The sequence below is a fragment of the Lepeophtheirus salmonis genome, chromosome 11 (assembly GCF_016086655.4).
Source record: "Lepeophtheirus salmonis chromosome 11, UVic_Lsal_1.4, whole genome shotgun sequence".
Classification (NCBI taxonomy): domain Eukaryota; kingdom Metazoa; phylum Arthropoda; class Copepoda; order Siphonostomatoida; family Caligidae; genus Lepeophtheirus; species Lepeophtheirus salmonis.
The window spans coordinates 16,467,023-16,494,295 of record NC_052141.2 but is presented as its reverse complement, the minus strand read 5'-3'; the positions used below and the strand labels follow the sequence as shown (position 1 = coordinate 16,494,295).

The window sequence follows — 27,273 nt, the reverse complement described above, 5'->3', positions numbered from 1 at the left end:
AATAAAACATCATCATAACAGCTATGCTGCTCTTCTCCGAAATATTCTTCAAATTATCAGGGTGGCCATATTAATTTTCGCTATCTTTTCTTTGGGCATATCGACAGATTCAACTATGTGAATCACGCTAGTAGGATAATGCGATGATATTATCTATCTATTCTTGGCACGGAGTTTGAATGGAAATGAATGGGGGATTATTGTCAGAGTTTAAAATTGGTAAAATGTTTTTAATTAGAGTAATCGTATTTGACAGAAAATTTATGAACATACTACTGAGAGATAATTTTGAATGTATGGGTTTATAGAATATGATAATATTCATTTTGAGTCACTGTTATTATCTTCAATGGAGGACACAGAGGGTGAAGATATTGTCGTAGTTTCATTGATTCTCCCTAGTGATTGGCGAGATTTAAGAGTATTTTGTGTGGAGAAGGAGAGCATAAATGAATCATGGCCACAATACTCTTTGTGAACCTGAGGGGATTCACAAATATCAGAGTCGTAATCTTCCTCCTCAACAAGCATTTTAGCAGAGCTATTTGAAGGTCTTCTCCCACGCAAATTTTCTAACTTTTCCAAACATGAATTTGAAGAAGAGTACCTTTTATTTGGTAATACTCGAAGGAATGAGTTCTTTCTATCCGGTTCTTCTTCAATTAGATTAGCACTAATGGATGAGCATTGTATTCCGTTTGGATTTGCCTTCAAGGAGAGTACCATTTCCTTCAATTCATCCAACTGTATTTTGATGGAACCCAAACAAAGTTGCGTGTCTTCCATCATGCTTTGTTGCGATTTTGCGTATTTCTCTTGTTGTCTAAATAACAATGATTTTCAATCCCTAGATCTTTTTAAAAATAATTAAAACTTACTCCTTCCATAGTCTTTTCTTTAGACTGGCTGGCAAAAGTTTGTCTTGAAAGTTATTGGGCTCAATCACCTTGACATATTTGTAATTTCCAGTGACACCTTGAAGCACTTTCCGGAGGAACATTTTTAAAAAATCCGGGAAATATTGAAATAATGGTGAAAGGATGACACTTTCCATATAGGATATTAATTGAACCTGTTGAATTCTCTGATGCAATTTTGCAGTTTTGTACAACTCCTAAAAAAGGAGATATTATTAAAACCCTGGGGAAAAAAAGAAAGAACGAAAAGTATCCCTTACTTGAATATCCGTCACAGCTAAGCCGAACAATAAATTCATAATGATGATAGAGACTAAAACAATGAATATCGTCACAAAAATATGTGCTGTAAATGGAAATGTTTGAGCCTCAACTTCAGATTCAATGAGTCCTTCCCAACCGGATTTGTTTGTTTTGGGAGGACCAGCCATTTTGATTCTATGCTTCTCAGGATAGTAAAGATCATCGTACTCGATCTCCCCAAGCATCATGACAAGAACCTTGACAAACGCAGCTGGAAGGGAGCCATTGAAAGCAATATGTGAAGGAATGAGTAAATAAAAGGTTAATGCAAATGCAACAAAGAGAAATACATAAGCAATTAGGAAATCGAGGAAAGTCTTTGATACTGTTTTGAACATCTCTACATATTTTCCAAAGCGTGGGACCTTCCCAATAAGAAACATTAGGAAAAGCCATGTAGAAAAAACTCCAAAGCCTGCAGCATGGTATTGCCAGGCTGACAAAACAATAGTTTCAGAGAAAGGATCCGAATGGAAGCTGATGAGTAGGAAGATAATGATGATGAAAACGTTGAGAAGGGATTCGTACTCTCGAAGGTATCGATAGCCTAAATGAATGCATTTGGTTGTTTCTTTCAGAATGTATAAAATGTTAAAAATGACTAGAAATATCCATGAGGTTATCGCTAATTGCACACGAGGATTTGAATTGTCGAAGGAACATTCATGGGAGAGGAAGAATCCTTCCTTCCAATTATCCTTCGGGGCGCAAAGACTCTTGTAGACGAGAATCGCATAGAGTGAATAGGTTACGGAATAAATAAAATGTGAGAATAGAATAAAAATGTAGTAGAGCCATTTTATTTGGTTCCATTTGATGTGTAAAAAGGCTTCTGCAAGAGGATGAAGAAGGATCTTGGCCAAGTTGCGATGTATGTCTCCTCCTTGTATATTCAATAACTCCGTAAACAAGGATACTTCGCCCTGAAGACTATTCATTGTAATAATAATAGGTTAAGAACATGCATTAAATCAATGCTCTTTACTTACAAGCAGGTCAATGCTAGCCTTCATTATTTGGGGGAGGGGGGAAGCCCAGAAATTATCAACACCAAGTTACTTATATAAGTAGGTTTATTTTACATATACACTGGCAGAGGTTGCTTGCAATGCAGGGCTGAATAAAGGTGAATATAAACAAAGAATGAATGTAGAGTAAAAGAAACAGAGAGAAAGATATAGAAAGATACAGAGAGAGGGATGTAGAAAGAGAAAAAAGAGAATAGGGAAGAGAAGTGGAAAGATATAGAAATAAAGAAGGAAAAACCTTTCATTCAAAAACCGCCTCTTAATGACTTTAGAGGGGGAAAAAAAAAAATCATAGGAACATGCTTGGTTGTTTTATAAGGTCTATTTACTCAATTTCACACTGATTTACTGGACTTTTTTGGATTTCATGTGTGATAACAACAGAAACATACTTATAAACATATACGTATAAGATATTCTAAAAAATCTGGGACGGGCTTCAGAGACTTTAAGGGGGCTTAATCCCCCTCCCAAAAAGGAGCTAGCGACACCACTGGTTACAAGTATAGAATTGATCACCTTACCTATTTGATGCAGGGACGAGAGTTTTGAAATCCATCTTTATTTTGCAACTTATGTCGCTTTCTGGATTTTCCATGTGAATGGCGGCATCCATTCTCTCTTGAATGGCATTGATACAACCCGGAGTATATTTAAGTGCGAAATGTAGAGCAGGTTTTCCATTTTTGTTTTTAGAACAGAGATCTGCACCATGGGCTATAAGTAGATTGACTTGTGAAGCTTTGCGATTAAGAGCCGCAAGATGAAGAGCCGTAACTCCATTATTATCAGCACTATTAAGATTGACATTGTTTTCAATAAGGACACGAATGCAGTCCGTTGCTCCTTGGTGCTCACTTAACGAATAATAAAAAATCATCATATATTTATATTCCATAGCCCATAAGGCATTTTTTACCTATTAATAATGCAATGAAGGGGTGGACGGCCATCAATGTCCCGTGCATCAATGCACGCCTCCTTTCTAATTAATAGCCTAATAATAGACCTTGATAAAACCTTACCAGCAAGATGTAAAGGAGTCTCTTTCTTCGAATTAGGAGCATTAGGATCCGCTCCAGCCTTCAGGAGCATATCTACCATTTTCAAATATCCATTTTTCGTGGCTATATGAAGAGCCGTCTCTTGCATATTCTCTCCTCGAAGTGCATCAATAGAAACAGTCCCCGAAGCGAGAAGGAGAGATGCTATCAAGCAATAATTGTGCTCAGCACAGAGATGTAATGCTGTCTCAGTAAATTTATTCATTCCCATGCGATTGGATTTGTGATCCAGGAGATATTGGACAATGTCCGGCTGATTAGAGCGGACAGCAGTGTACATGAGAGAACTCATTTCTGAACCAAGGTGAATATCTCCATTTCCATCTCTGAAAGCAAAATTAAATGATAATTAGTAAAATATATCATACAAAAAGATTTCCGTTTAATTGAATTGATCGTATCCTATTCCTATTCAACACATGATGATGATAATATTAATGAACAGACGTCGTAGGTAATTACTGTATTATCCTGTTTAATCATATTCCTACCTATTTATAATATTTGTCATTGTTGTGAATAACTGAGAAGATTTTCCTTAGTATTAGAGAGATTTTGTATCTTGATTAACTATGAATAAACCCCAGGTAATCAACCCCCCTCCCCTATGCAAAAAGTTGGGATAAAGACTATTTATTTATTTAGGTACATATGTAAGTAATGATTTTTAATACGGCTCTTCATCAATAGGCCATTAAAAACTGTTTAAAGATCCAATCAATTTTTATGTACTTACATAGAAATACAGGTTTGTACTGTATTACACAACAATTACACATCATAGTTCAATGCCCTGTTATTTAACTCTTTGTCTCAATACATTAAGACCAATATTTTAGGAGGCGCCCTACCATCGTTAGCTCTATTGTATCTCGTCACCTTGCCGCCAAAAAGAAGAAGGGCTCAAAAGCCACCCAATTCTTCTTTACCATTGAATGATTATTCCAAAATTCTTGAGAATTAGTAAAAGTGTATTAAAAGGAGGTATTTCGAATTATGAATTATGTTCCACTTGTGAAATATTCTTTCAAAAATCTCAAGGCCCCCCGGAGTGCCTCCAAATACCCGTAGGGTTATGCATACCCTCATTTGAGAACCACTGTATAAAGCAATATGATGAGCTTTTTGAAATCCGTAACAATTACCATAACCCGAAGCCTATTCGGATCTGGGATTTACCCATACCGTACCTGAGTACTTTGTATCCGGATCCAAGATTCATGCTATCTTTATTCATCAACCCTATAAGCTATTTAAGATCTGAAAAATCCCACAGATTTGTACCTTTTCGGATAACTCAAGTTTACTTTTACCGTACTCAGGTACTTCGGATATGGATCCAAGACCCGTCCTATCTATAGTACAGAGACAAAACAGTATTAAAAGACGATACTCAGTCATGATATAATTGAGGAGAAACGGTAGCTACACTGTTATAATGTCAAGAAAATAATATAGGATATAAACTAAAAAGACAATATTATTTTGATACGAACTGGAGTATAATTTAAAAAAAAAAATCATAATAATTAATAATTCAGTTTCTAAGGTATTTTCTTTCAGTTTTATGTCTCTATATATATCATCCATTTAAGTGGCTTTCAAACTTTGAACAATATGATAAAAAATTATGAAAAAACTCCAAGTATCATCATTATGATTAAACTACAATACAACCCCTGGAATATTGGATGATTTCCATTCTAAAACTATCATAACAGAAGATTGGAATAATCGTATTCGAGATACAGACAAGGATGTAGACTTTGGCCATATATTCTAATGAACTAATTATTATCTATATTAATTGAGCGTAGTTTATCTCTATGAGTGTCTTTATATATTATATACATCAGGGTGCACTGTGTATAATGCACCCTGATGTATATCATATACCAATGTAGATGAAAGAAAAAAAGTGTTTATAAAATACAGGGAGTACTTTACAAAATGAACTAAATCTCACAGAGATTTAAAGCCACATGATTGTGGCTTTAAATAAAGTCTAGCAATGAATTAAAGTAATCATCCCTGGGTCATCAAATCATATTAATTGAGTGAGTAACTACATGTGATTCTACTCCTAGAGAGAAACACCAAGGATTTGTTGGAAAGTCATCTTCTATTTTATTAAAACAAAATTTGGTTGTTCGTTATGCTTTTACCTATATTTGTTTGTTTGTTAGTCACGTGGATTACAGTAAAAGTTACAGAATGATTTTAATCAACCTTGATACGAAGATTATGTATGGTCAGAGTAAGAGTCCATTAAATTTTGCGAGGTAAAGGTCAAGGTTACACAAAACGTAAAAATCCATGGTCGACCATAACTTTGGAACAAATTGAGATACACAACTCAATTTGATTTGAGGCGGAGATTTTGACCTCTAGTTTATACATTATCACGAAATAAAAAAATAAAAAATCAACTGGAATATATTTCTCTTTCAAAAAAGTAAAGTAATATCTTTAAAACCAAATACTTTTTTGTAAATTAACCCCTAATGACTAACACTTCAGAGTAAAAACAGTTGAAAACTAAGGAGTTATTCCTTTTCTTGCAAAGCACTTAAAATATGGTTTTGTTAAACCTTTGTGATATTTGAGGATTTGGACGTCATATGGTGTCAGAAAAAAATGACAAAGGGAAAATGGCAGTGGAAAAAATGTGTCTAAGTGGAAAAAACGGTAAGATTCTTTGCAACTGATCTAATTACTATCACGATAACTATATTAAGATAAAAGAATAATAAACAAAAACGACAGCGGTTCCAAGAGAAGAAGTGCCAATCCATTAATTCTCCGTTATCAATTATAGTATCATTAGACATGATGGATTATTCGACAAGACTCTTGGATTGACGGACAAGCATTTGCATAATACTAGATAAGAGTAGGCATTTCCACTGCATTAGGATCCAGGATTTGTCAGAAGAAGAGGTAGTTGACTGTGTCGTGACAAACCACTGAAAAGATTTGGAGAGGTAGTCAAAGGTAGAGTCGTTGGAGAGAGCAAGGAAAACTGTAAAGCTCAGTACAGTTGGAGCAATCTGAAATTGAACAATTGTCTTCCTTCCTTCATAAACCTTCTTTCTTGGCCAAAGAGAACAAAACAAGCTGGAATACGTCGTAACCTTAAGGAATCGAATTCGCGAAGTTGGTTATAATCTAAAGACTCTGAATTCATACTTCCAATGTATTTCAAGGTAAGTTATGGGAATTGTAAAAAGTGAGAATGAGTTTACTAATATTTCGAGGGAACCAAGGTTGAATCACTTAACCTCATGTAGAAAGATGTATAATTTTTATAGTTAAAAATCAAATGACATTACGTAATTGACTTTGTACAATATTTCTCCATGTTTATTTCGTCAGTATCATAGAATCTATGGAAAGTCACGTGTTACAATTAATATTTCTTCCACAAAGACAACATTTTTGAGCTTAAATAAAAAAGTTTTTGATTACAAAAATTTGCTAGAGTTAATAGAAATACAAGTATATACCATAAGGCATGTACGACAAAAATGGAGAAATATAGTACAAAGTCAATTACGCTTTGCGATTTGATTTGTAACCATAAAAAATACACATCCCCTTTATATGAGGTTAAGTGATTTACCTTTGGATAGAACTCTTTGCAAGTCACTTTTAGTCTCATTGAACTAATTTTTATGTGTATTTTTCAAGGTGATGTCAATGACATTTGAATATGTAACTATGTGTTATCTGATTACTACCATTATTATATATCGTGAGCGGACAATTGGCCGAAAACATTTTTGCTGATGAACATTTTCCCTAAGAACAATTTGCCGAAGGACAATTCGCCAAACGGATATTTTGCCGAAGAATTATTTGGGACATTTAGCCGAAACATAATATTTAATAAATACTATATTCATATATGGGATTGTATATTTTAATTCAATTAAAAAAGATTGTATGATAAATTCAAGGGTTTTTATTGTTCATATAACAATATTTGTCATATAAGTAAATTAATTAGTGTTCTTTTTCGGAAATTGGAAATTGAAACACAGGATTTACATCACTAAGTATAAGGGTTCTTATTTATTCTCAAAAAAATTCATTCTTGAAATTACGAGTTTAAAAAATAAACCGGATAAACAAAAATAGACCGTATTATGAGCGTCGTTTTCAAAAAAATATTCATGGAGATATTTTATGTTTAAATTAGTTTCTTATGATCAAGCTGTCCTCAACGTCCCTCTAAAAACCGGCACTGTAGTCAAGACCTCACCTCTGATGCGCACCATGAATGCAGTACAATAAATTTAATATAAGGTATGTATATGATTACTTATCATGTGAAGAATTAATCATTTATTGAAATGGATTGTAAATATTTGAAGAGGTTCTTTGTAATTGGTAATATTGTTTATGCCTGTTTGCAAACATTTAGAAGGCGGCAAATGAAGGCATTTTTTGATCTGATATATATTTATAAGTATGTTTTTGATGTTATCAAAGATGGAGCGTAAAATGATCCAACATATCAGTCTGAAATATAGAAAGTAGTCCTATAAAATAACCACATTTAATGTTAATTTTTAAGAATCATATCAGATATGTGACGCCCTATATTGTTCATATACCGACTAAACCGAAAGTTTTAATCATTTCTCTTTAAATAAATTTTCATTGAGAGTTTTAGAGGTTTGATCAATTTATACAAGACGATGCAAAATTTCAATAGCATCATTTCTTATTTTATCATAGGTGATAATTAGTTGATTAAATAATAATTTATTGGCTATTCCATAAAGGGCTTAAAAATGTTGGTTTTGTCCAAAATCAATCCGGTTCCAATTACCGGATTTGAATGAGTTGCACCAATTTAAAATTCATGCATTTCACACCATCTAACAGTCTCAATTTTATCCATCTCACCTTATCATTATTATTGGAGTAATTTGTGTTCAAACAGTTTTTAAATTTTCAAATTATAAAAAAGGAATTGAAAAACCCCGGTTTTTTTAAATATAAGAAGGAATCAATTAATTAATTTTCATAAATTTTACCAATAAAAACTCAGGAACTAAATTTCTATTAGTTTAATTGCATAAAATATTCAATGTATAATTTGGAAAAAGATCTATTTAAAAATATACATCTCCAAGTATTTTTGTTTAATTTTGTATTTTTTAAGGATCCCATTTTGAAGTATTAAAATGACCCCCTCATTGTGAATGGATCGCTATATTTTTTCGATTTTGGTGTATTATTAAAGAAGGATTCCACTCTAATCTAATATGAGGTCTGATAGTTTTCCTCCGATGAATTTTCCTCCCATCACCCCTCGTGGAATTTGACAGCTTGTGAATACTTTTATATAATATAAGCTAAGATATTCCTCATCACTATGTATTATGAACAAGTTATAAGGGTCTAAGGAAGAGTGTCGTTTTTTATCATTTGTTAGCCTAAAAATGGAAATATATAGGTAGGTAAAAATTAATTAACTATTATAATGAAAATTATAATTAATCATTCTACTTTTCTAGTCCTTATTAAAAAAAAAATAATAATAAGACATTTCATAGGGATTTTCAATTCATATTACTTTGATTATATTCAAATATCCCTCAGTATCATTGGTATTCAATGCTGTTATTTAGTCCTTTTTTTTATTTGTAAAGACATTTGATAGAGTTTCATAAAGATTTATTCAAAATTTGTCTTTTTTATGAAGCAAACATATCAACTTTGCATTACAAGATGGCGTCTCCTTTAATTATGATGCAATTTATGACGTCAGTAAAAACCCTTTATACACACGGAACATTTTTTTCTTCTAAAAAGACTATATATAAATAGAAAAAGTATATATTCAAAAAGTAATTTTTTTAAATCCTAGTCACAAATTTGTATATCGCCCTCCCCCCACCCCAAAAAAACACAAAAAAAAACCCAACTACAACAACAATAATGTACACCCCATCGCCTATATATATATGTAAAATGCAGTAATCATATTTGAAACTTGGTCTAAGATCCACAATTTCCAATATTTCGGTCCAGATGGCAGTTTAAAACCGTCGACGACCAGTTGTAAAAATAGTATGAAACATTAAAAAAGGGACTTTTTTCTGTATTTTTGTTGGACTGGTCCAGAGTGAACTTGGATCAAACTAGTTGGATTTAACAAGACTTATGACGGTTTCTGACCGGTATGGAAACACAACACTAGTAGTAATATTAATGTTGTACAACTGCTTATTTATGGTTGAAGACTGCTGTCCCGTCCAGTTCAGTCTCAGTGCGATCTAGTTCAGTACCATCCTTGATCAAGTCTCTCAACTTTTCTACTTCGTTTTTTATCAGTTCTACTACAGATAGTCGTAAGGACCGGTACTAAGACTGAACTAGACAGATCTATTACTAGTTTAATTATATCGATAATATTTATATAAAACATAGAGATGTATCGCTCCTAAGACTGATTTCTAATCGTTCCCCCACCCCCTTACTCTGATCTTTTTATCATTCAACGGTACTGAGGAGCGATACGATGGTCCTACGGCCCCAGCTATTTTGTATATTATTCACTCCTAGCTGGGATTGAATAATATATGTACAAACAAAGAAAATATTGAAGGATACCTAGAACCTCTTATAATAACTTCTTGTTGCACTTCCCCAAGATATATTTCTTTCAAGATATACAAAGAGGTTATATTGAGCAGATGAAAAGACGTAGTTAGTTACTACGTCATTTCCAATGTTGGTGAACTACAATAACAGACCCATAAGGAGTGGTCCTACGACTCACAAATTTTATTAGGATTGCAGTCTTTTGATTATTTTTATAGACAGATGCAATTCTAATAAAACTTGATTAGTATTTGTCAAAGATAAGTACATTTATCCAATTTATTTTAATAGGGAAGGGGGTTATTTGAATAGCCCGGCGTGGCTCTTGTAACACTAACATATCTAATTTATAGTCATTGACTCTTAAGATGAGTCCTCTCAGAATTCTAAGTGGCATCAGGTGAGGACTGCCTGTACATACATATAACAAAATAGGTGTTTGAATGTATTGGGGAAAGAAGACAAGGTGGCTGAAAAAAATACAAGCTCTTCTTTTTCCGGTCTAGGTTATTTTCTACTTGTACATACTATCAATATACTTAAATCTGCATAGACTCTTTAACAACAGCTCCCTTCTCAGTCTAACAACTTACAGCAACCCCAATATTTCAAAATCTCCATGAGAGAAGCAATAGTATTTCAAATGAATACAACAATTACTTACGTATGAAACATTTTTAGAATGTCTAAATGTCCCCCAGAAACCGCAGCATGTAAAGGTGAGAGTCCATCATTTGTATTAACTGCATTCGGATCACATTTTCCCTTGTACAATAGTAATTCACAAATCTCCTTGTGACCCCCATGTGCTCCAACATGGAGTAAGTCCTTTTCATTCAAAGTCTTGATGGATGAAATATCATCTTTGTAGAACTCGATGAGCTTAGAGAGTAACTTGGGTTTGTTTGTCTCTACGGAGAGAATGATGGCAATTTGAAGTCCATCCCGGTCATTCTCATTTTCAAATTTATCAATCAAATAAGGCAGATCATCTGAGAGTACTGCAGTCTCAATTTCAGGTCTATTGATTCTAAGAGTTGCTCGTGAATTGGACTTAATCATGGACTCAATGATGACGGACATCCCTGAGAAGGAGATGGAGTGCTGTCTTTTATCGTCCAGTCCCAGTTCGCCCGGCATATTAGATAGGCTGATAACTTCGGACTCTGCAGAGGATAAAAGGAGACCTCCTCGATCAATGTTAGCTGATAAATGTGGGTTTGACTGAGGTCGTCCAGATCCATTTTGGTGGTTATAAATCATATCACATTACATAGGTAGAAGAAGATGCACCGCGAAGAAGATATCATTGCAAACTAATGTATCACAGGTATTTTGTAAATTACAGAGACGTATATATGTATGAATTTTATTTTCATGTATTATATACATATCGGGCAAGCCCTTTTTTCTAGCTCCAGCTTTGCACACCTTTTGATGAGATTACAATTGAGCACATACTAGACTCATTCACTCAGTCATGACCCCCTCATCAAAATTTCCCATGAATTATTTCGTATCTTGTATATTATGTAATACAAGTTTTGCATTTACCTCAACCACAATAGAGATTTAAAGGATTTAAATATCAGGGCATTAAAAAACATTGAGGGAATAATTTCTGATATTATCTCAAAATTACCTTTGATGTCTATCTTCAAATCTACTCTAAGTCCAACAAGGACGGAAAATTATAGCTCTGCATCTAATCCTCAAGGTTACTCTTCGTCGTTTTAATAAATAAAATGTATTCTTTATATTACCAATTCAAAAAAAGGAAGGGATAGCTAAAAAATACACCAGATTGTCATACCGTATTATAATTATAAATCAGGATGCTAAAAAACTTAACTACCCCAAAACTAAGGAAAATGAACTTTCCTCATCTATTGGACATGTACGAGTAAATAACTGTTATCAGAAAAATTGTCGAAAACTTTTTTTCGAAGGGAAAATGTCTGGCAAAAAAGTGCGTGCTATACGCGGCAAGGCGATACTTTGTTTATCATTTTTTATAAGAAATAATTTTAAAACTTCTGGAAGATTATTTAAATAGTATTTTTTTTTTTTTTTAAATCTCCATTTTGACTTACCTTGTCTATTTGAAGGTAATAATACTATGATGTATTGAAATTTAGAAACTTCACAGGCTGAGTGCAAATTATAAACATTGCTTCAAATGTTATATCGCTTCATTTTTTACGGACAGGAACATTATTTGGACATGCCCTCCTATAAGAGTCGTCCTATAAAAACTATTTGATGTACAACTATAGCCACTAGTGGATCAACTATCGAATCTAAGCCTCAAGTGTTCTCAAATTGTAAACACTAACAAAGAAGTTGAATTTCAGTCCAAAAACATGACTTCATTTTCTGGTGATATAGGCTTTGCCTTGAGATGGGATTTTTCACATTTCGTATTTTTTGTCTCATAACTATTGTTGGGAATCCTATTGAGTTTTTTTACTATACACGTCGTGCTGACGGTATATATATATATACATATAATTTTTTTGTTTGGGGGGACTGCTAGCTTTGTATACCCTTCGACCCACTTGGTTATTTTTGTATATCTTATCTAGTTTGTCTGTATATACAATTAGTAATACACACAAAGATGCAAAAAATAAATTCCCCATTTATCTTTTTGGGCCTTTCCTCCCGAAAAGAACAATGAGGCACAAATACTTTGAAACCACAAAAATACCTGTGATTTTTCATGAGTGCTACAACAACATATTTTAATAATTATAGCTAAATTAGTGATTCCATGGGATCTAATGTATTAGTGTTGTGTTTCGGTTTGAAATTCCTAGACCACTATGATTTTTAATGGACCAAACTAATTCAGTCCACCTAAAAACTTCTAACTTCTAACCTTAGTAGTATTATTATGAATATTAAAAAAAAATATTATGTCATAAACTTCAAATAACATACCAACATATTTGCATCTAAAAAATTGTCTAGATTCCCTCAGCATCAATGTACCCTCCTTATATCCCAAAATACACCCCTACTCACAGGTTGTACAAGAAGGTCCAAGTCCCAAGGCAACCCTTCTAACATGCTATAAAAATTAATACAGACAAAAAAAAACAATTTGGGACGAAGTAATCCATGTAACACCTAAATGTAAAAAGCCATATCATTTATTGACAATATATATATGCAATAGCTGTCTTTTTATAGACATACCTCAATTAATTATACTCTCTAATGATATTGCGTAAATAAAAATGCAATATTGAGTTTGCTTACTTAATTCCATGCTTTTTTAGATGTATTATTTAATAGTCATTTTAACTTCCTTCTCGAATTAACCATGAACACATTCCTCCTTCATGAGCCTTATTACCCTTTAAAGTGGAAAATGACAATTATTCATTATATTATATAGTAAGAGACATAACAAGTGAGAATGAGTTCTCCTAATATCTGGAATGGGCCAAAGCTGCATCAGTTAACCTCATATAGAGTGATCTTAGGAAGGTAGGGTTTAGTAGTTCTCAATTCTGATTGGCTTAAAATTAGAAACTGTTACATGTTCCTCGAGCTAGGCACGCAGCCAGTGAAAAGAGAAGGTTAGGGCAACTGCGTTAGGAACGTATTTTTCCCTGTTTTTTAGATTGAACTATTTATTTTTCCCTTGACCCCTCTTTCCCTAGAGTCCTTTAGCAAAACATAATTGACTTTTGTACAATATCACTCCCTTTTTGTTGCATATATCTGCATCAGAGAGTCTATGTGGTGCAATACATATATTATTTTCTACAATGACAACATTTTTGAACTGAAATGAAAAAACTGTCAAGGAGTAAGTGTTTAATCTGGGATTGCTACACATTTTTGACTAACTATTATTATGTGTTTAGAATATAAAACAAAAATAATCATCATTCGATCTTCTCTCTTTCTTAATTCTATATTAAATATTTACGTTATAGGTATTGTACATCCTTTCCCAGAAGAAGTATTCCTAATTTTAATGATAAAATGTTTGACTTAAACTTCCTTTTTTTTCTTTTTTTTTTGTTTGTTATTGACTTGTAGAAAAATGTTCAACGTAATATCTGTAGCAATCCCAGATTGAAACAATTGCTCTACGCAAGTTTTATTAGTAAAAACTTTTTTATTTCAGTTAAAAAATGCTGCCTTTGCAGAAGATATTTTAATTGTAGCACGTGTATTCTCATTGATTCTCTGATACTAGAATTAACCCTGAATTAACAGGGAGTGCTATTCTACCAAACCAATTAGTTTATATAGTTTATAATATAAAATACACTTCCCCCTATATGAGGTTGAGTGACAAATCCTCGTTCCACTCCAGATATTGGTAGAACTCATTGTATGACGATTAAATAGATATATTCAGGCTTGTAAGTGTTCTGCTATTTTGATGTTCTGTTCAATTTATATTCTTTGTTCAGTGTTCACCATTCAGCCATTATTTCCGTTCTGATCCGTACTACCATAGTCACTGTACGATAGCAAATTGCAACTTCCTTTTAGATAGTGTCAGGTAGGCCGCATTAGAGAACTAGGCTTCAAGATGTTTTAACACAATACGCCAGTAAATGCTAAAGTTCAAATTACCTGCAATTGACAATAATCGATTCATTCATTGCCGAGAATGAGGCCAATAGGCAAAAAATAGCTGTTTTTTCCTCCCCAGCAAAGCAACAAGACAACAACAACAAAAGAATTGACCGTGGACTAGTTGAAAACTCCATAAACGACCACTACCTCGATGAGGTCAACTGGACAAAGTTCCATCATTTACATAGGACGGGAAGAGGATGCCCCCGTATTTGTTCCCAAAAGGCCTGAAAACTGTGGTCAATGAGTACCAGGATGTCGTCAAGGAGGTGGCCATACCTTGGATTAAGTCCAACTACCCAGAGGGAAACTATACTACAACCCTCGCAATACAATACGCATAATTTATTACTTTTAGTCGTCCATTTGCTTACATTCACGGCCAAATGACGAGCTTGGCCCCATAATTCAGAATTATTTAACTGGTCAAGTTCATGTGTCCGAGTTAAGGTAGAGTACTATTCCCATTCATTTTCAATAATACCCTTCAAAAAGTGCTCCCTCAGCCCCCCTGAGCCAGAGTCTCAAAGTAGGTCTCTTTGATTTATCAGCCCTTTAAATCATATTTAAAAAACTAAAAAAATATATACACTTTTATTTCTTGAATTCTTAGTTAGTATTATTTATTTATTATTTAAACGCATGAAGTGTGCTATTATATAGTTGTCCACAGTCCTTGGAGGTCCTAGTATACTTTTTACAATCTTTTTCATCATTTATTCCTCTCAGAGAAGACACTATTTGTCTTTTCCAGCCCATAGGGATGTCCAAAGCTCATTCACAGCATCATCAAAGTATAGGGGCACCATCTTAACGTATCACCAACAGTGTATTAACTAATATTTTGAAGAATTAACTAGTGGGAATCATATTCTACCATCGTTGGGCATTTCTTCCGAATTTAAATTATGAACTTTTGAAGTATCCCGTGTGATTGCTTTTTCTTCTAAAATTGAGGAGTTCTTTGAATTTCTAAAAGAGAACTTCTTATGTATATCTTGTCAAACATTTGTCAAGATCCTATTTATTCTCTGAGCTGAGCCCCAAACTGGAGAAATGTAAGTTGTAATTTTGTTGTTCAGATTATTTCGAATCATAAGGCAAGTTCTCGGTTTGTTATACTTCTTCTCCATTCTACTGCTGGATTATTTTGAAATATCCACAAAAAATTTGGAGTAAGTTTTCGGGATAATACGAGATAGTTGGGCTACTCCACCTCCTATATTGGATTTATGTCTTTTCATGGCTTCGATATAACTCTTATAAAACAAACTATTAAGCCATTTGTCTTCTTCTAAAATAGCTTTTTCAGCTGGTTGCCGACTTGCTGTAGCCTGATATAAAATGAAAGCTATTACCAAATTGTTATGAAACTCAACTCTTTTTTGAAGGTTGTTGACTCTTTTCCAAAAATAAATTATTTAGTTGACGGAGGTTCGAATTTCGTTCCAGTTATCTTCATGAATACCACTTATGCTTTTCCATTTTATACCTATAATTTTCCTCATTCTTCTAACTATACAACTTCCGACTTTAAGATCCTCTTCAGGCTTTTAGGCGCCTAAAGGTAAAATATAGTTCTTATTTTTATTCACAGCCAATCCTGTTTTTTCATGAAACTTCAGAAAATAATTCATTAAGACACGGCAATTAGCTGAGACTCAGAATTCACCTCTATGGGTAAAGTTAAATCCTCTGCATACAAATCCTTAATATGCTGAGATCCCTCAAAGCTAATCCCAAAGCCTCTTTACCTCTTTGTAACACCTTAAACAAGTTCTTCAATTGCAGCTATGAAGAAAAGTGGATTCGAGGGGCAACCCTGACAACAGCTCGTTTCTAAGATGATTGACTGGCGTTCTAATCCATCCAATGAGATTGATGAAGTGCTGTTTTATAGCCAAGGCACGTACAAGGCTAAAAAAACGTTTCGGAAGAAATCAGGGATCATATAAGAGGGGTGTATACCATACCCAAAACACAAGAACTGTTTTTTCTGCAGCTCAAGGAGACTAAATAGGGTATGAGTTATAATTCAAAAAGTGATGATTGACATTACAAAAATAAGCAACTTTGTTTTTTAAATTTATTCAAAATCAAAAAAGTCATGGGGAAAAAATAAATCGGTGAAAATTGTCATTTCATTTTTTTTTTTTTTTTCAGGTGATTAAAAATAACATTTTAATGACATATTTGATTAGGAAATAAAAATAAACTTTATATAAATTTGTATGGAGATTCGTTTGCATATAAATTTGACTCATAAAAATAAAAGATTTAACTGAAAATTCTCTCATTTTCCGAATAATTTTGCAATTTTTTTCTCAACCTGTCATGTTTGTGAAAGGTTCAACAGTTAGAATTATTTAGCGAGTTTGGCGATTTTTTGCTATTGGAAAACATGGATCATAGAATTTACATCAAAATATGAGTAAAAAAAGAAATTAAGTCCTCCAAAACACTTTAAATGTTGACAGTGGCATACGGTGAAACTTCTGGATTGTCCCAATCGATCAAATGTCAAAGTATTGCTCACTGTGTTTTTTTTTTCGACTAGCGTAGCGTAGTGTATCAGGAGTTCTAACCATGCGGTCGTAGGTTCAATAAAGATCTTGAACAAGGAAATCAATAGCTATAGAATTTCTTGTCTTGAAGCTATGCACTGCTTGAAATAAGCAATACCATACCACAAGTATCAGAGATTTTGTAAATGTAAATTGACCATCGCAAATAATAGTTGTAACACCAAACAGTGTCCTGAGTTATTAAGCAGGGTCGAACACACAAACTTTGAGCTCAAAATATACAAATAAGTGCTCAAGAAATCATCAGTGTTACTTACTGTTTTTCATGAGCACACTCATACGTATTTACTCAATACATAGATGTTCTCTTCTCAGAAATGAAAAAATAATCATAATAATAGTTTGAGAAAAAAAAATGACGTTATGATAGATGAGCCAGTGAGAACTTTAGTCTCTAGAAGCCTACCTGGCTAAGTTTTAGCTACACATGCTCTATGCTAAACGCAATTAATATGACTACATTGTTATTTCTTAGATAAAAAATGATTGGTGTTCCTTCGAATGTACATAAAATTGTTCGGAAGCAAAACCTGGACTGTTAATAAATGCTAATGATGTAATTAAAATAGAGAGGTTTTGTGATTATTTCCTGCATATTCGAATTTTCTGATCTTTGGGCATAAGTAAACAACAATAAACATTTCTCAAATCTTTCATCATGAGTGAGCAAGAAGCAAAAAGGCAGAGGATCTCAGACTTTCTGGATGCAAAATTGAGGGGGCAGAGATTATGGACATTGTGGAGTGCTCCATATATGAAAAAGGATGGAAAAGGACTTTCAAGGAAAGAAAGAAGTGGGGGGGCTCCTTCTCGACTAAAAACATCATGAGCCATTCCCAAAAAGCAAGTCTGAATCAGGAGCAAAGATAATACAACAACATACATAAATGAAGGATTTTATTGATTTAAAAGATGGGCACAACAACAAGGATTAATTGGTCAATTCCAAATTGCCATTCATACAAAAAACTTCTTCTCCGTTTCTTCTCACAGAGATAGTGCCATGTATGGTTCCCTTGGCAAAATTAGCAATGGAAGGTGGGATTTCAGGTAGAACAATACCAGAGATCTTGCCTCCATATTCCCCTGCCTTCAAAGGAAAAGCACAGTCTTAGCCCTCTGGGAAATAGTCTGGGCACAAGAAATTCTTGTATTTTGTGACAATTTCCTCCAGTTTGTAGGAACAAGAGCCCAAATGCAGGCCTGAAGGGCTCTATATATATATGTTAGCAAAAAGAGAAGATTTGATTAGTTATTATTTAATAAATTGTATTCAGATATCTCACTTCAATGCAGGGAATGGGAATGGAGACAATTCCTTTCTTGACCAGCTTGATTTCCACATCCACATCTCCATCAAGGTCCTTGTGAAGATCAAAGAGGGCTTTCACATCCAGACTCGTTCCAATAACTACTGGAAGGGGATAAGGGGAGAGAGCAATGTTTCCTTCTCCCCAGTTATCGGGATTGCAGGACTCCCACTCCAGATCCTCTCCAGACACGGCAATGAACAAAAGTACAAAGATGGCAATACTTTTCATGTTTCTCTTTCTGGCTCAATCAGTCTTTAATTGAATGACAGGAATGTAGTGATCAAGTCTTTTATATCTAACCTATTACATCCCTGAAGTATCTTATCTCTCAACTACAATTGTATACGTATACTTTTGAACTTCAAATAATTACTTTATTTATCTCCTACCAAGTTGTGGAATAATAGATTGATGTTTGCTTTTAAGTATATTATTTACTGACGAAAATGGTGTCTATTTTGTGTTTGTTAAACAAACCCGAAAATCAACCCTGACAATTTTGCAAATACATTAGAAAAGAACAGCTTGGTTGTAATGACCCTTCATTAGATCATATACAATCAGCTGTGACGAGAGAGGAAGGAGATAAGGAAATAAACATTTGCTAGAATGACTCCGATGTCGATCTTCAAATCTACTCTAAGTCCAACAAGGACGGACAATTATAGCTCTGCATCTAATCCTCAAGGTTACTCTTTGTCGTTTTAATAAATAAAATGTATTCTTTATATTACCAATTCAAAAAAAGGAAGGGATAGCTAAAAAATACACCAGATTGTCATACCGTATTATAATTATAAATCGGGATGCTAAAAAACTTAACTACCCCAAAACTAAGGAAAATGAACTTTCCTCATCTATTGGACATGTACGAGTAAATAACTGTTATCGGAAAAATTGTCGAAAATCTTTTTTTCGAAGGGAAAATGTCTGGCAAAAAAGTGCGTGCTATACGCGGCAAGGCGATACTTTGTTTATCATTTTTTATAAGAAATAATTTTAAAACTTCTGGAAGATTATTTAAATAGTATTTTTTTTTTTTTTTTTTAAATCTCCATTTTGACTTACCTTGTCTATTTGAAGGTAATAATACTATGATGTATTGAAATTTAGAAACTTCACAGGCTGAGTGCAAATTATAAACATTGCTTCAAATATTATATCGCTTCATTTTTTACGGACAGGAACATTATTTGGACATGCCCTCCTATAAGAGTCGTCCTATAAAAACTATTTGATGTACAACTATAGCCACTAGTGGATCAACTATCGAATCTAAGCCTCAAGTGTTCTCAAATTGTAAACACAAACAAAAAAGTTGAATTTCAGTCAAAAAATTGAAATTATTCCATGACATCATTTTCTGGTTATATAGGCTTTGTATTAAGATGGGATTTTTACCTGGGACCTGGTCTACAACCGTTGGAACGACCATTGGCTTGGGAATCACCAGAAGAGATGCTCTGTAAAAAACATATGACCGAAACAGTGGTCTGGGGATCGTGGTATCCGACGCAATAGATGTATCCCTGATTTTTAAAGGCTGGGAAGGAAATCGGCCTACGACAAGGTGCTGTGGTTCACCATTCTGCCATGGCTCAATGATAACCAAAAGGCATTTAAATAATATTTTGCTGTTTAGTGTGAATAAATGGAGTTTTAAAATTGGACTTTTAAATGGTTTCAAAATGGAGATACTTTAATCACCATGAAAATCAGCATAGGCTTTATGAAACACTGATTACATTTACCTAAATTTTGATAATTTTGGTAATTTCCACACATTTTTCCAGGATATTTTTTTTTATTTCACGTAATTTCAACTAAACAAAGTATTGAATTAATACAATCACGTTCAAGGAGATTAAATTAAAGTTAGCAAAAATAAAAGTGAAAAACATGTGTATTTATTTTTGGGAAAACCAATTATGAAGGTGAATTTAAGTGTTTGCGTCAATGAATGATCATTGTCAATGAGAGTCAAACTAATTTCCTCTTAAAAATTTTAAACAAGCATCAGTAGTACAAATTAGTCTCCGAATCCATTCCAAAATACATAAAGTTTTATTAATCATTAGAATGTCGAACAAGCTTTACATTGCGTCTTTCATTTGTCTACTCCTCTCCATGACTCTGCGAGAGTCATTCTCCTGGTCCGAGTATGAGAGAGGTAAACAGATGGATCAAAAGGATAGATTTCATGGTTTGAAGGGATACTCCGAGGAGGGAAGAATCAAGAGTGGTGGGAAAATGGTACTCTGTGGATACCATATTTCTACCATAAAAGTCAGTTTGATAAGTTTTAATAATCGTAAAAATGAGATCAGTTTTGGATTATGGGCTCAAAGATGAATTCCATCTTTGGCTATGATTAACTAGTGCAAATTTTGACCCAGTAGTTGTTCCCTTGTATTAATTATTTGTTCATTTGACTCTTAATGGATAGCAAATACATCATGTGTGTTCAAAGGTGATTACTTTTCGATTTTCTTCCGATTTAGCACACGAAATCCCTTACATTCGAGTAACAATTTCTTTCAGATGTCATATACGGCATTATTTTTCTCAAGATAATTCCCCCCCCCTCCACCCCCTTCTCAAGATTTTAAAGATTATTTTTGACTAAATATCTAACTGCCACCCTGACGGTGCTTGTATAAACTTAAGTACCTTACTTAAACATGTAATATAGACTATATGAACAGTGTCATGGAAGTCAGTTTACCATTTTAATAAGTTAGTGAAGGGGGAATTTGAAAAAAAAAAATTGTTTTTAGTGGAAACAATAGAAAATTTCTAAAAACTATTATGATAGTACATAAAAAAAATTGTCTTCTTTGTAGCCAAAAATGAACCCTAATACTTCGCTGGTTGATCGACTTTCAAATCTTGGTGTGATGCCAACAATTCGTCAAATTATAGCAAACTTTATTCATCTATTCAGCATTGAAGAGCGAAGAAAAGATCGGATCATAATCATTGATCTAACTTATAAGAAAAAAAGAATCCATCTCAAAAATCAATATTTCGTTATCTCAATTATTCGATGTCACTCACATGAATAGATAATACAAATACTGGGAAGACAAGGAACTCTACTAGATTCAGATTATGAGTCCAGGAAAGGTAGGTATTCTATAGTCAAAGATGCACATTTAATATCAATACGCCCAAGAAAGCGACCCAGTCCAACAATCCAAACTCACTTTTCATATACAATTGATTTTAAGTCTGGTGATGATTCTTTGCGTCAGAGTCTATTTATTGGTCATTCTCTTCATTCCACAATACAAAAAAAAGAAAAGGAGAAACTGAATTGAGGATTCTTAATGTATTCATTTTGATACAAAAGACTAAGAGGATAAGAATATCATTTCTTTTAGCTAAAAAGTGCCTCCTTGAAAATCGAACTTAGGGTCTTAAAGTGTGAAAAAAAATTCTGCCAGGACCCTCTGCGATGAATTGAATATATTATCCATTAACTATCAGTATAACCTCAATTTAATTCCATATTTATTGAAAATATAGCAATGTCCCTTTGAAATATTGTGATCAAGTTGCGATGCATTAAGTTAAACGAAGTGAACCCCTTGGAGGGCAAGATGAAGATCAAGTAATTATATGAATTATAGCAGACCTTTCGTCATTATAAAATAACTTCCCATTCTCCTCAAATCCAGTGGAGAAGTTTCCGAGGTTATATCAAGAACGATGGCATTCACGAGCAATATATGCTTAAGATATTAGCTTTTTTCTTTTTGCCAGAAAGTCTTAGTTAGAGTGTGTGATTTCCTTTCTAATTCTTCCACGCTTTCATACTCAAAATTAAAATTCATCAACTTTCATGGAATTGTGAACATCCCTTTACAAAATTCCATTTGTTACGGCAATATTTTTTTAATAATCTCGTTTGTCTTTTGGGAATTATTTATGTGCAATTTCAGCAACGTTATGCAGTCTAGTAGCTACACATGTAATATAATTTTAATTGTGGGTAGCTTCCTATGAGGTCTTCGCTCAATTTTTATTCATTAGGACACTCCATCTGTGATGAAAATTTTTAATATATTTTGTCAAAGTCAAAACCAAGAGTTTGTTGAATATTCTGAACGACAAAATTTGAAATATTGATTAGATTAGGACGCCCCAATAAAGAGTCATTCAAAAAACCAATCAATACAGCTGTCATTGATCATTCTCCGTTGTCTTTAGTCCCATCAACAGTTATGAAAATATTATTATCTCCAATTTTCCCTTTAATTTTGGAGATAACATCTTTGCTCACAACCCTCAATTATCTTTGTAGAGTCCTTCAACTAATGAAGTTTATATGGGCATATTTCTCCATAAATTTCTAGAAATTTGGGTTGTCTGAATCATCATGAGTCAGATGTTGTTTTACATGTGTTCATATTCTTGATGTGGAACAAGGACATTATGCATCGTTTGACTTTGTATTGGTGGATGTTTTTCCTTTCTCTAATCTCAAGACAGTAATTTAATTTATCTGAACAAGCAAGCCCAGCTTTACCAATTTTTCAGTCTGAGCAGTTGGGATGGACTCTTTTACTACTAAATATTCTGGAGACACGGATCTCGTTGTATTGCAAAGATAATTTTAGCGAAAAATCTTAGGCTTGACACTGGTAGACTTTTCGAATACATTTTTTTTTTTTCAATATTTTACTTATTTTTGCAATTATCGCTTGGATGGAATTGATGAGTTTGTTGATAAATAAATATATATTATTTATTTTTGCTAAATAAATGTTACTGAAATGATTTAAAATAAGCGTTTTTATTTGGTGCATACATTAAGTTCAAAATCATTTGAAAATATAAATTTTAAAATGATAGCTGCTCTTCTTCAATGTAGAGGATCTCCTCTCTTCCGTAAATTCCAGTAAAGGTTCATTGCTCCGTTGTGGAGACTTAGGCCTCCCATAGACAGTTTTCACAGCTTTTGTAAGCTTTTTTTGTTGTGGTTTTCATTTTTGTTCTCCATTGTATGGTGTGTTTTCTTTAATATCAAAATAATAGACACAATAGTTTTAGCACAACTTTTCTATGTAAACTTAAAATAAATTGTGCATCTAAGGCTGTTGTAGGTGCAACGATTATTTTCAGGTGGACCGCAAAAAAATTATAAGACTTTTACAAGGATAAAAGGAAAGGTTTCTTTAAACATTATAATCATGTGGATATCTTTAAATTTTCGGCCTTTGCTTTCTGTATATTTTTTATATGTAAAAGAGTCTGTAAAAATGAAAAATAAATTAATTTGAATCAATATTGGATAAAACCAATACTTACAAATTGGCAAAGAAGCATTTTCATTAGTAACAGAGGCACCTTGGTGTGTCCAACATAAATTTAGTTTGCTGCCGGACAACATTATGTTGACTGGCCAAGTGGCGGTTCGAGTTGCAATAACAAATAGGCTAGTAACTGCAACTATTAAATTGAGCCTTCACATAGTTTTTCTCGTAAGCTGCAGGCAAATCTTTCACATGTATTAAACATGTGTTTCACATGTATTTTATCAGGAAAACCTTCCTCCAAAAAGAAAAGAAAAAGCCCGAAATAATTTGGTAGTAAGCCATATAATTAAATCATCAAAAGTAAATCATCCCAACAACATTGTCATATTATTTTTCCACAATCTTTAAAATGAATTAGATGATTGCATTTTGGAGCATTAAAATCTTACATAGTATTTTATTCGACACTTGTTAATGAAATTGCTGATTAGTAATTCATTAAAAGTATAGCTATAGATATGTATTTCTACAAGATAGCCCAAATTCCTTTGTAGAAATAATAAATTGCCCATCCTTTTGGGGAAAGAACATAAATATAGTATAAATTATAATATTGTTTATTTATCAAAAATGGGCATGGTGTATCAACTAAGACGAGGAAATCGGCAAACTGACAACAAACAGTACATAAGGTATTTTTGTGTCAGTGTGCTCCATGATAACTTGTTTAGACTGCAAATTTCATAAAATAGAAACAAAAGAAATGCTCCAGACAGTTCACTCCGGGAAAGAGGAAGTTTATTGAAAAATCAATACAGAAACTCCTTGATAACAACATAATATAACACTCAAAGTCAAGTATTATTACATCAACAGAAGATATGTTTACCCAAAGAAATGAAATTTAATGAATATTTATAAGGATATTACAACTTAACACAAAATTCATATTAAATAAGTATTTTTTAAATGAGTTTTCTAAAATAAATATTTTTTTAAATGTGTTACAATAATTAAAAAATAACAATAGAAGGAATCAAAAACTATCAAGAACCTAACATGATTTAATAATAATTGATAAATGGAGTTTCGTAATTATCACATTATATTTTACTTAAAATACTTACAAAATTGATGATTTTTCAAAGTTTTAATTTTCTTTTTATCCAAAACTAATCTTTCTATTTTTCCACTTTTAATACAACCATCACCAGTATTAAGTCGCCAATTTGAAGATGGTCCATTTGATTAATGAACTGTTATTGTCAAGCCATCAACTTTTAAACTTTCCGTTGTACCAAAGGAACTATGGATGCTTACAAGTGCATAATCTAAGAATACATCCTTTAAGCCAATGTTACGATCTAAACTAAACACTTTGTAATAACTCCCACTCGAGACAAATCCTCTCCAATAAAAAAAAACAAAAACAATCAGTTTTTAGAACTATTTTTTTTTTTTTTTTGATGTTCCTTTCATTTGTCAGACGGAGTTGCACTGATTAAGGATAAATAAACATTATGGTATTACATTTACTCCATCTTGTGTAAACTACTTATACATAAAGTTTATTTTTTTCTCTGGAATCACCGTAGCATGAACCTTTGCACACTGAGTTCAAGAGAAAAATTTATTTCGCGCGCGTTGTTCATTAAGCTATGTCGATTCCATCTAAAAAAATCCAATTCAGTGGCAAAAATATATGATTGAATCTAATCATCAGCACTTTATTAGTTAAAATTATTATCTCTATATCTCCCCATATACAAAATAAAAGATTTTATTTAATTAAAAAACTAACTTCGCAATAGTGAAAGATTCGATTTCTCCTTGGTCGCCATAAAAAATAATCTTCAATTCACGATTATAATGTATTCCAAGGAAAAGAGTATGGAATATCCACCAATATGTTTACTTTGAGCTGAATACCTTAAAAAAAATATTATTTTATGCTGAAATTCATCTATATCTAAATGTAAATTCATCATTTAATACATGAATCTCTGGTAAACTTACCACAGAATGGAGCCACAATTCTTGTAGTTAAATACAATTCTCCATTTGCATTACGAGGAGTGTTCAGCCCAAGAGGAAATGCTTTTGAGGTGTCGAAGCATTCCCCTTTTAAAAGAAAAGTATTATATCCTCCAACACAAGGGAAACCTACCATTTTACAATCTTTATTCTTAATACTTTCAATATACAAACGCACAGCACGGCTATGAATACAACCAATATCTTTCCACACTATTTTAATTTAATATATTTTGCTATAAATTTATATTTTCAACTCAGTCAAACTTACAAAAAGCTTCTTGAAACACACTTTTACAAGGCCTGCCCACCAAAAGGATAAAAATCCACATGGCCACAAACATCCGAAAGACCAAGCCCTCCGCTCAAATAATAAGCACTATTTGTATGAATGACATCAACAAAATCTGCATCACTTTTATCCAATCTAAATTCTACCTCTAGATCTCTAAAAACAGGTCCAGCAGGATCCAATCCTTTATTTGATAAATGTTTTATAATTCTGAAAACAATAAATAAAATTAGCCAACCTGAGATCCGACTACAGTTTGGAATCTTAGATCCTACATATCCACACACTTGTGCTCCAAGACTGAAACCAATTAAATGAAGCTTCGGTCCAATAGATCCAACAACTCCACTGACAGCATTAAATAATTTTGCAATCATTAATCCAACTATTTGTGTGTTTGCTGCTGCTAGAGAATAATTTGGAAACTGCGACCCTTGCTTCCAGTCAGCACAGAACACATTAATATCTGACTATATATATTTATCATTTTATTAATTTGTTATAAATTAAAAGGTATTTCTTACTTTCTCATTTCAATTACCCATGGTAAATCACAGTTACCTACAAATCCATTTACAATTGTTTTTGTAAGTTTTAAAGCATCATAATTTGAATATCGTATTGAACTTCCCTCGGAATATTTAAACACTTTTGGATTTTTGAGGTTTTTACGTGTGTAAAGTTTCATTCTTAAGTCAATAATTTCTTTACCTTGAGGGCAGGTTGAAATCTTGAGAAAAGTTATAGGTACTACATTTCCTAAGTCGCTTTGACATCTCATTAGACTAAATGTGATTAAATGATGGTCAAAAATGTAAAATTGATGTAAAAATAATGAAATTTCATAAATTAAAATTAAACCTCATGGAAATTACTCAAAAAATATTAATATGACAAGAAATATAATTACTTATATTTTCGAATGATATTTTTTTTTATATTCAACTTTGCTTCAAACCTTGTGTTGTATGATGCAATGTAAAAGTTAAACAGAACTCTTTTTATTTAAAAAAAAAATAATAATAATAATTTTACCAAATATATTAATTATCAAATCATTGCCTTGAATTTCCAATTTTTGATCAAAAACATAACAATATGTAATTTTTTATCAAAAAAGTTCCAAAATTACATATGACTATGTGTATTTATTAAATAGATAACTAATATATTTTCAAATTTAACACTTTTAGTTACATATATTAACAGCTTTTCTTCTATGTAAAGGGAAATCATCATTTTAACAAGTGCAG

General features: G+C 32.7%; 2 protein-coding genes and 1 pseudogene across 2 annotated transcripts; all 3 read right to left on the bottom strand.

Moving 5' to 3' along the window:
- Positions 1-209: 209 nt before the first annotated feature.
- LOC121126000 (transient receptor potential cation channel subfamily A member 1 homolog) lies at positions 210-11,377 on the bottom strand. The gene is made up of 6 exons (XM_040721281.2): positions 10,595-11,377; positions 3,168-3,638; positions 2,773-3,105; positions 1,178-2,150; positions 879-1,114; positions 210-823 (listed from the first exon to the last, which is right to left on the bottom strand). Exons 1-6 carry the CDS (start codon positions 11,191-11,193, stop codon positions 322-324), a joined length of 3,114 nt encoding a protein of 1,037 aa, XP_040577215.1. The 5' UTR covers positions 11,194-11,377; the 3' UTR covers positions 210-321.
- Positions 11,378-18,000: 6,623 nt separating this feature from the next.
- On the bottom strand, positions 18,001-18,705 carry LOC121126009 (uncharacterized). Its single transcript, XM_040721288.2, is given in 2 exon segments — positions 18,001-18,333; positions 18,407-18,705. Coding segments are annotated over 2 exon segments (537 nt in total). The 5' UTR covers positions 18,662-18,705; the 3' UTR covers positions 18,001-18,051.
- A 6,658-nt stretch (positions 18,706-25,363) lies between these two features.
- LOC121126206 (inactive pancreatic lipase-related protein 1-like) lies at positions 25,364-26,708 on the bottom strand (annotated as a pseudogene).
- Positions 26,709-27,273: the final 565 nt, after the last annotated feature.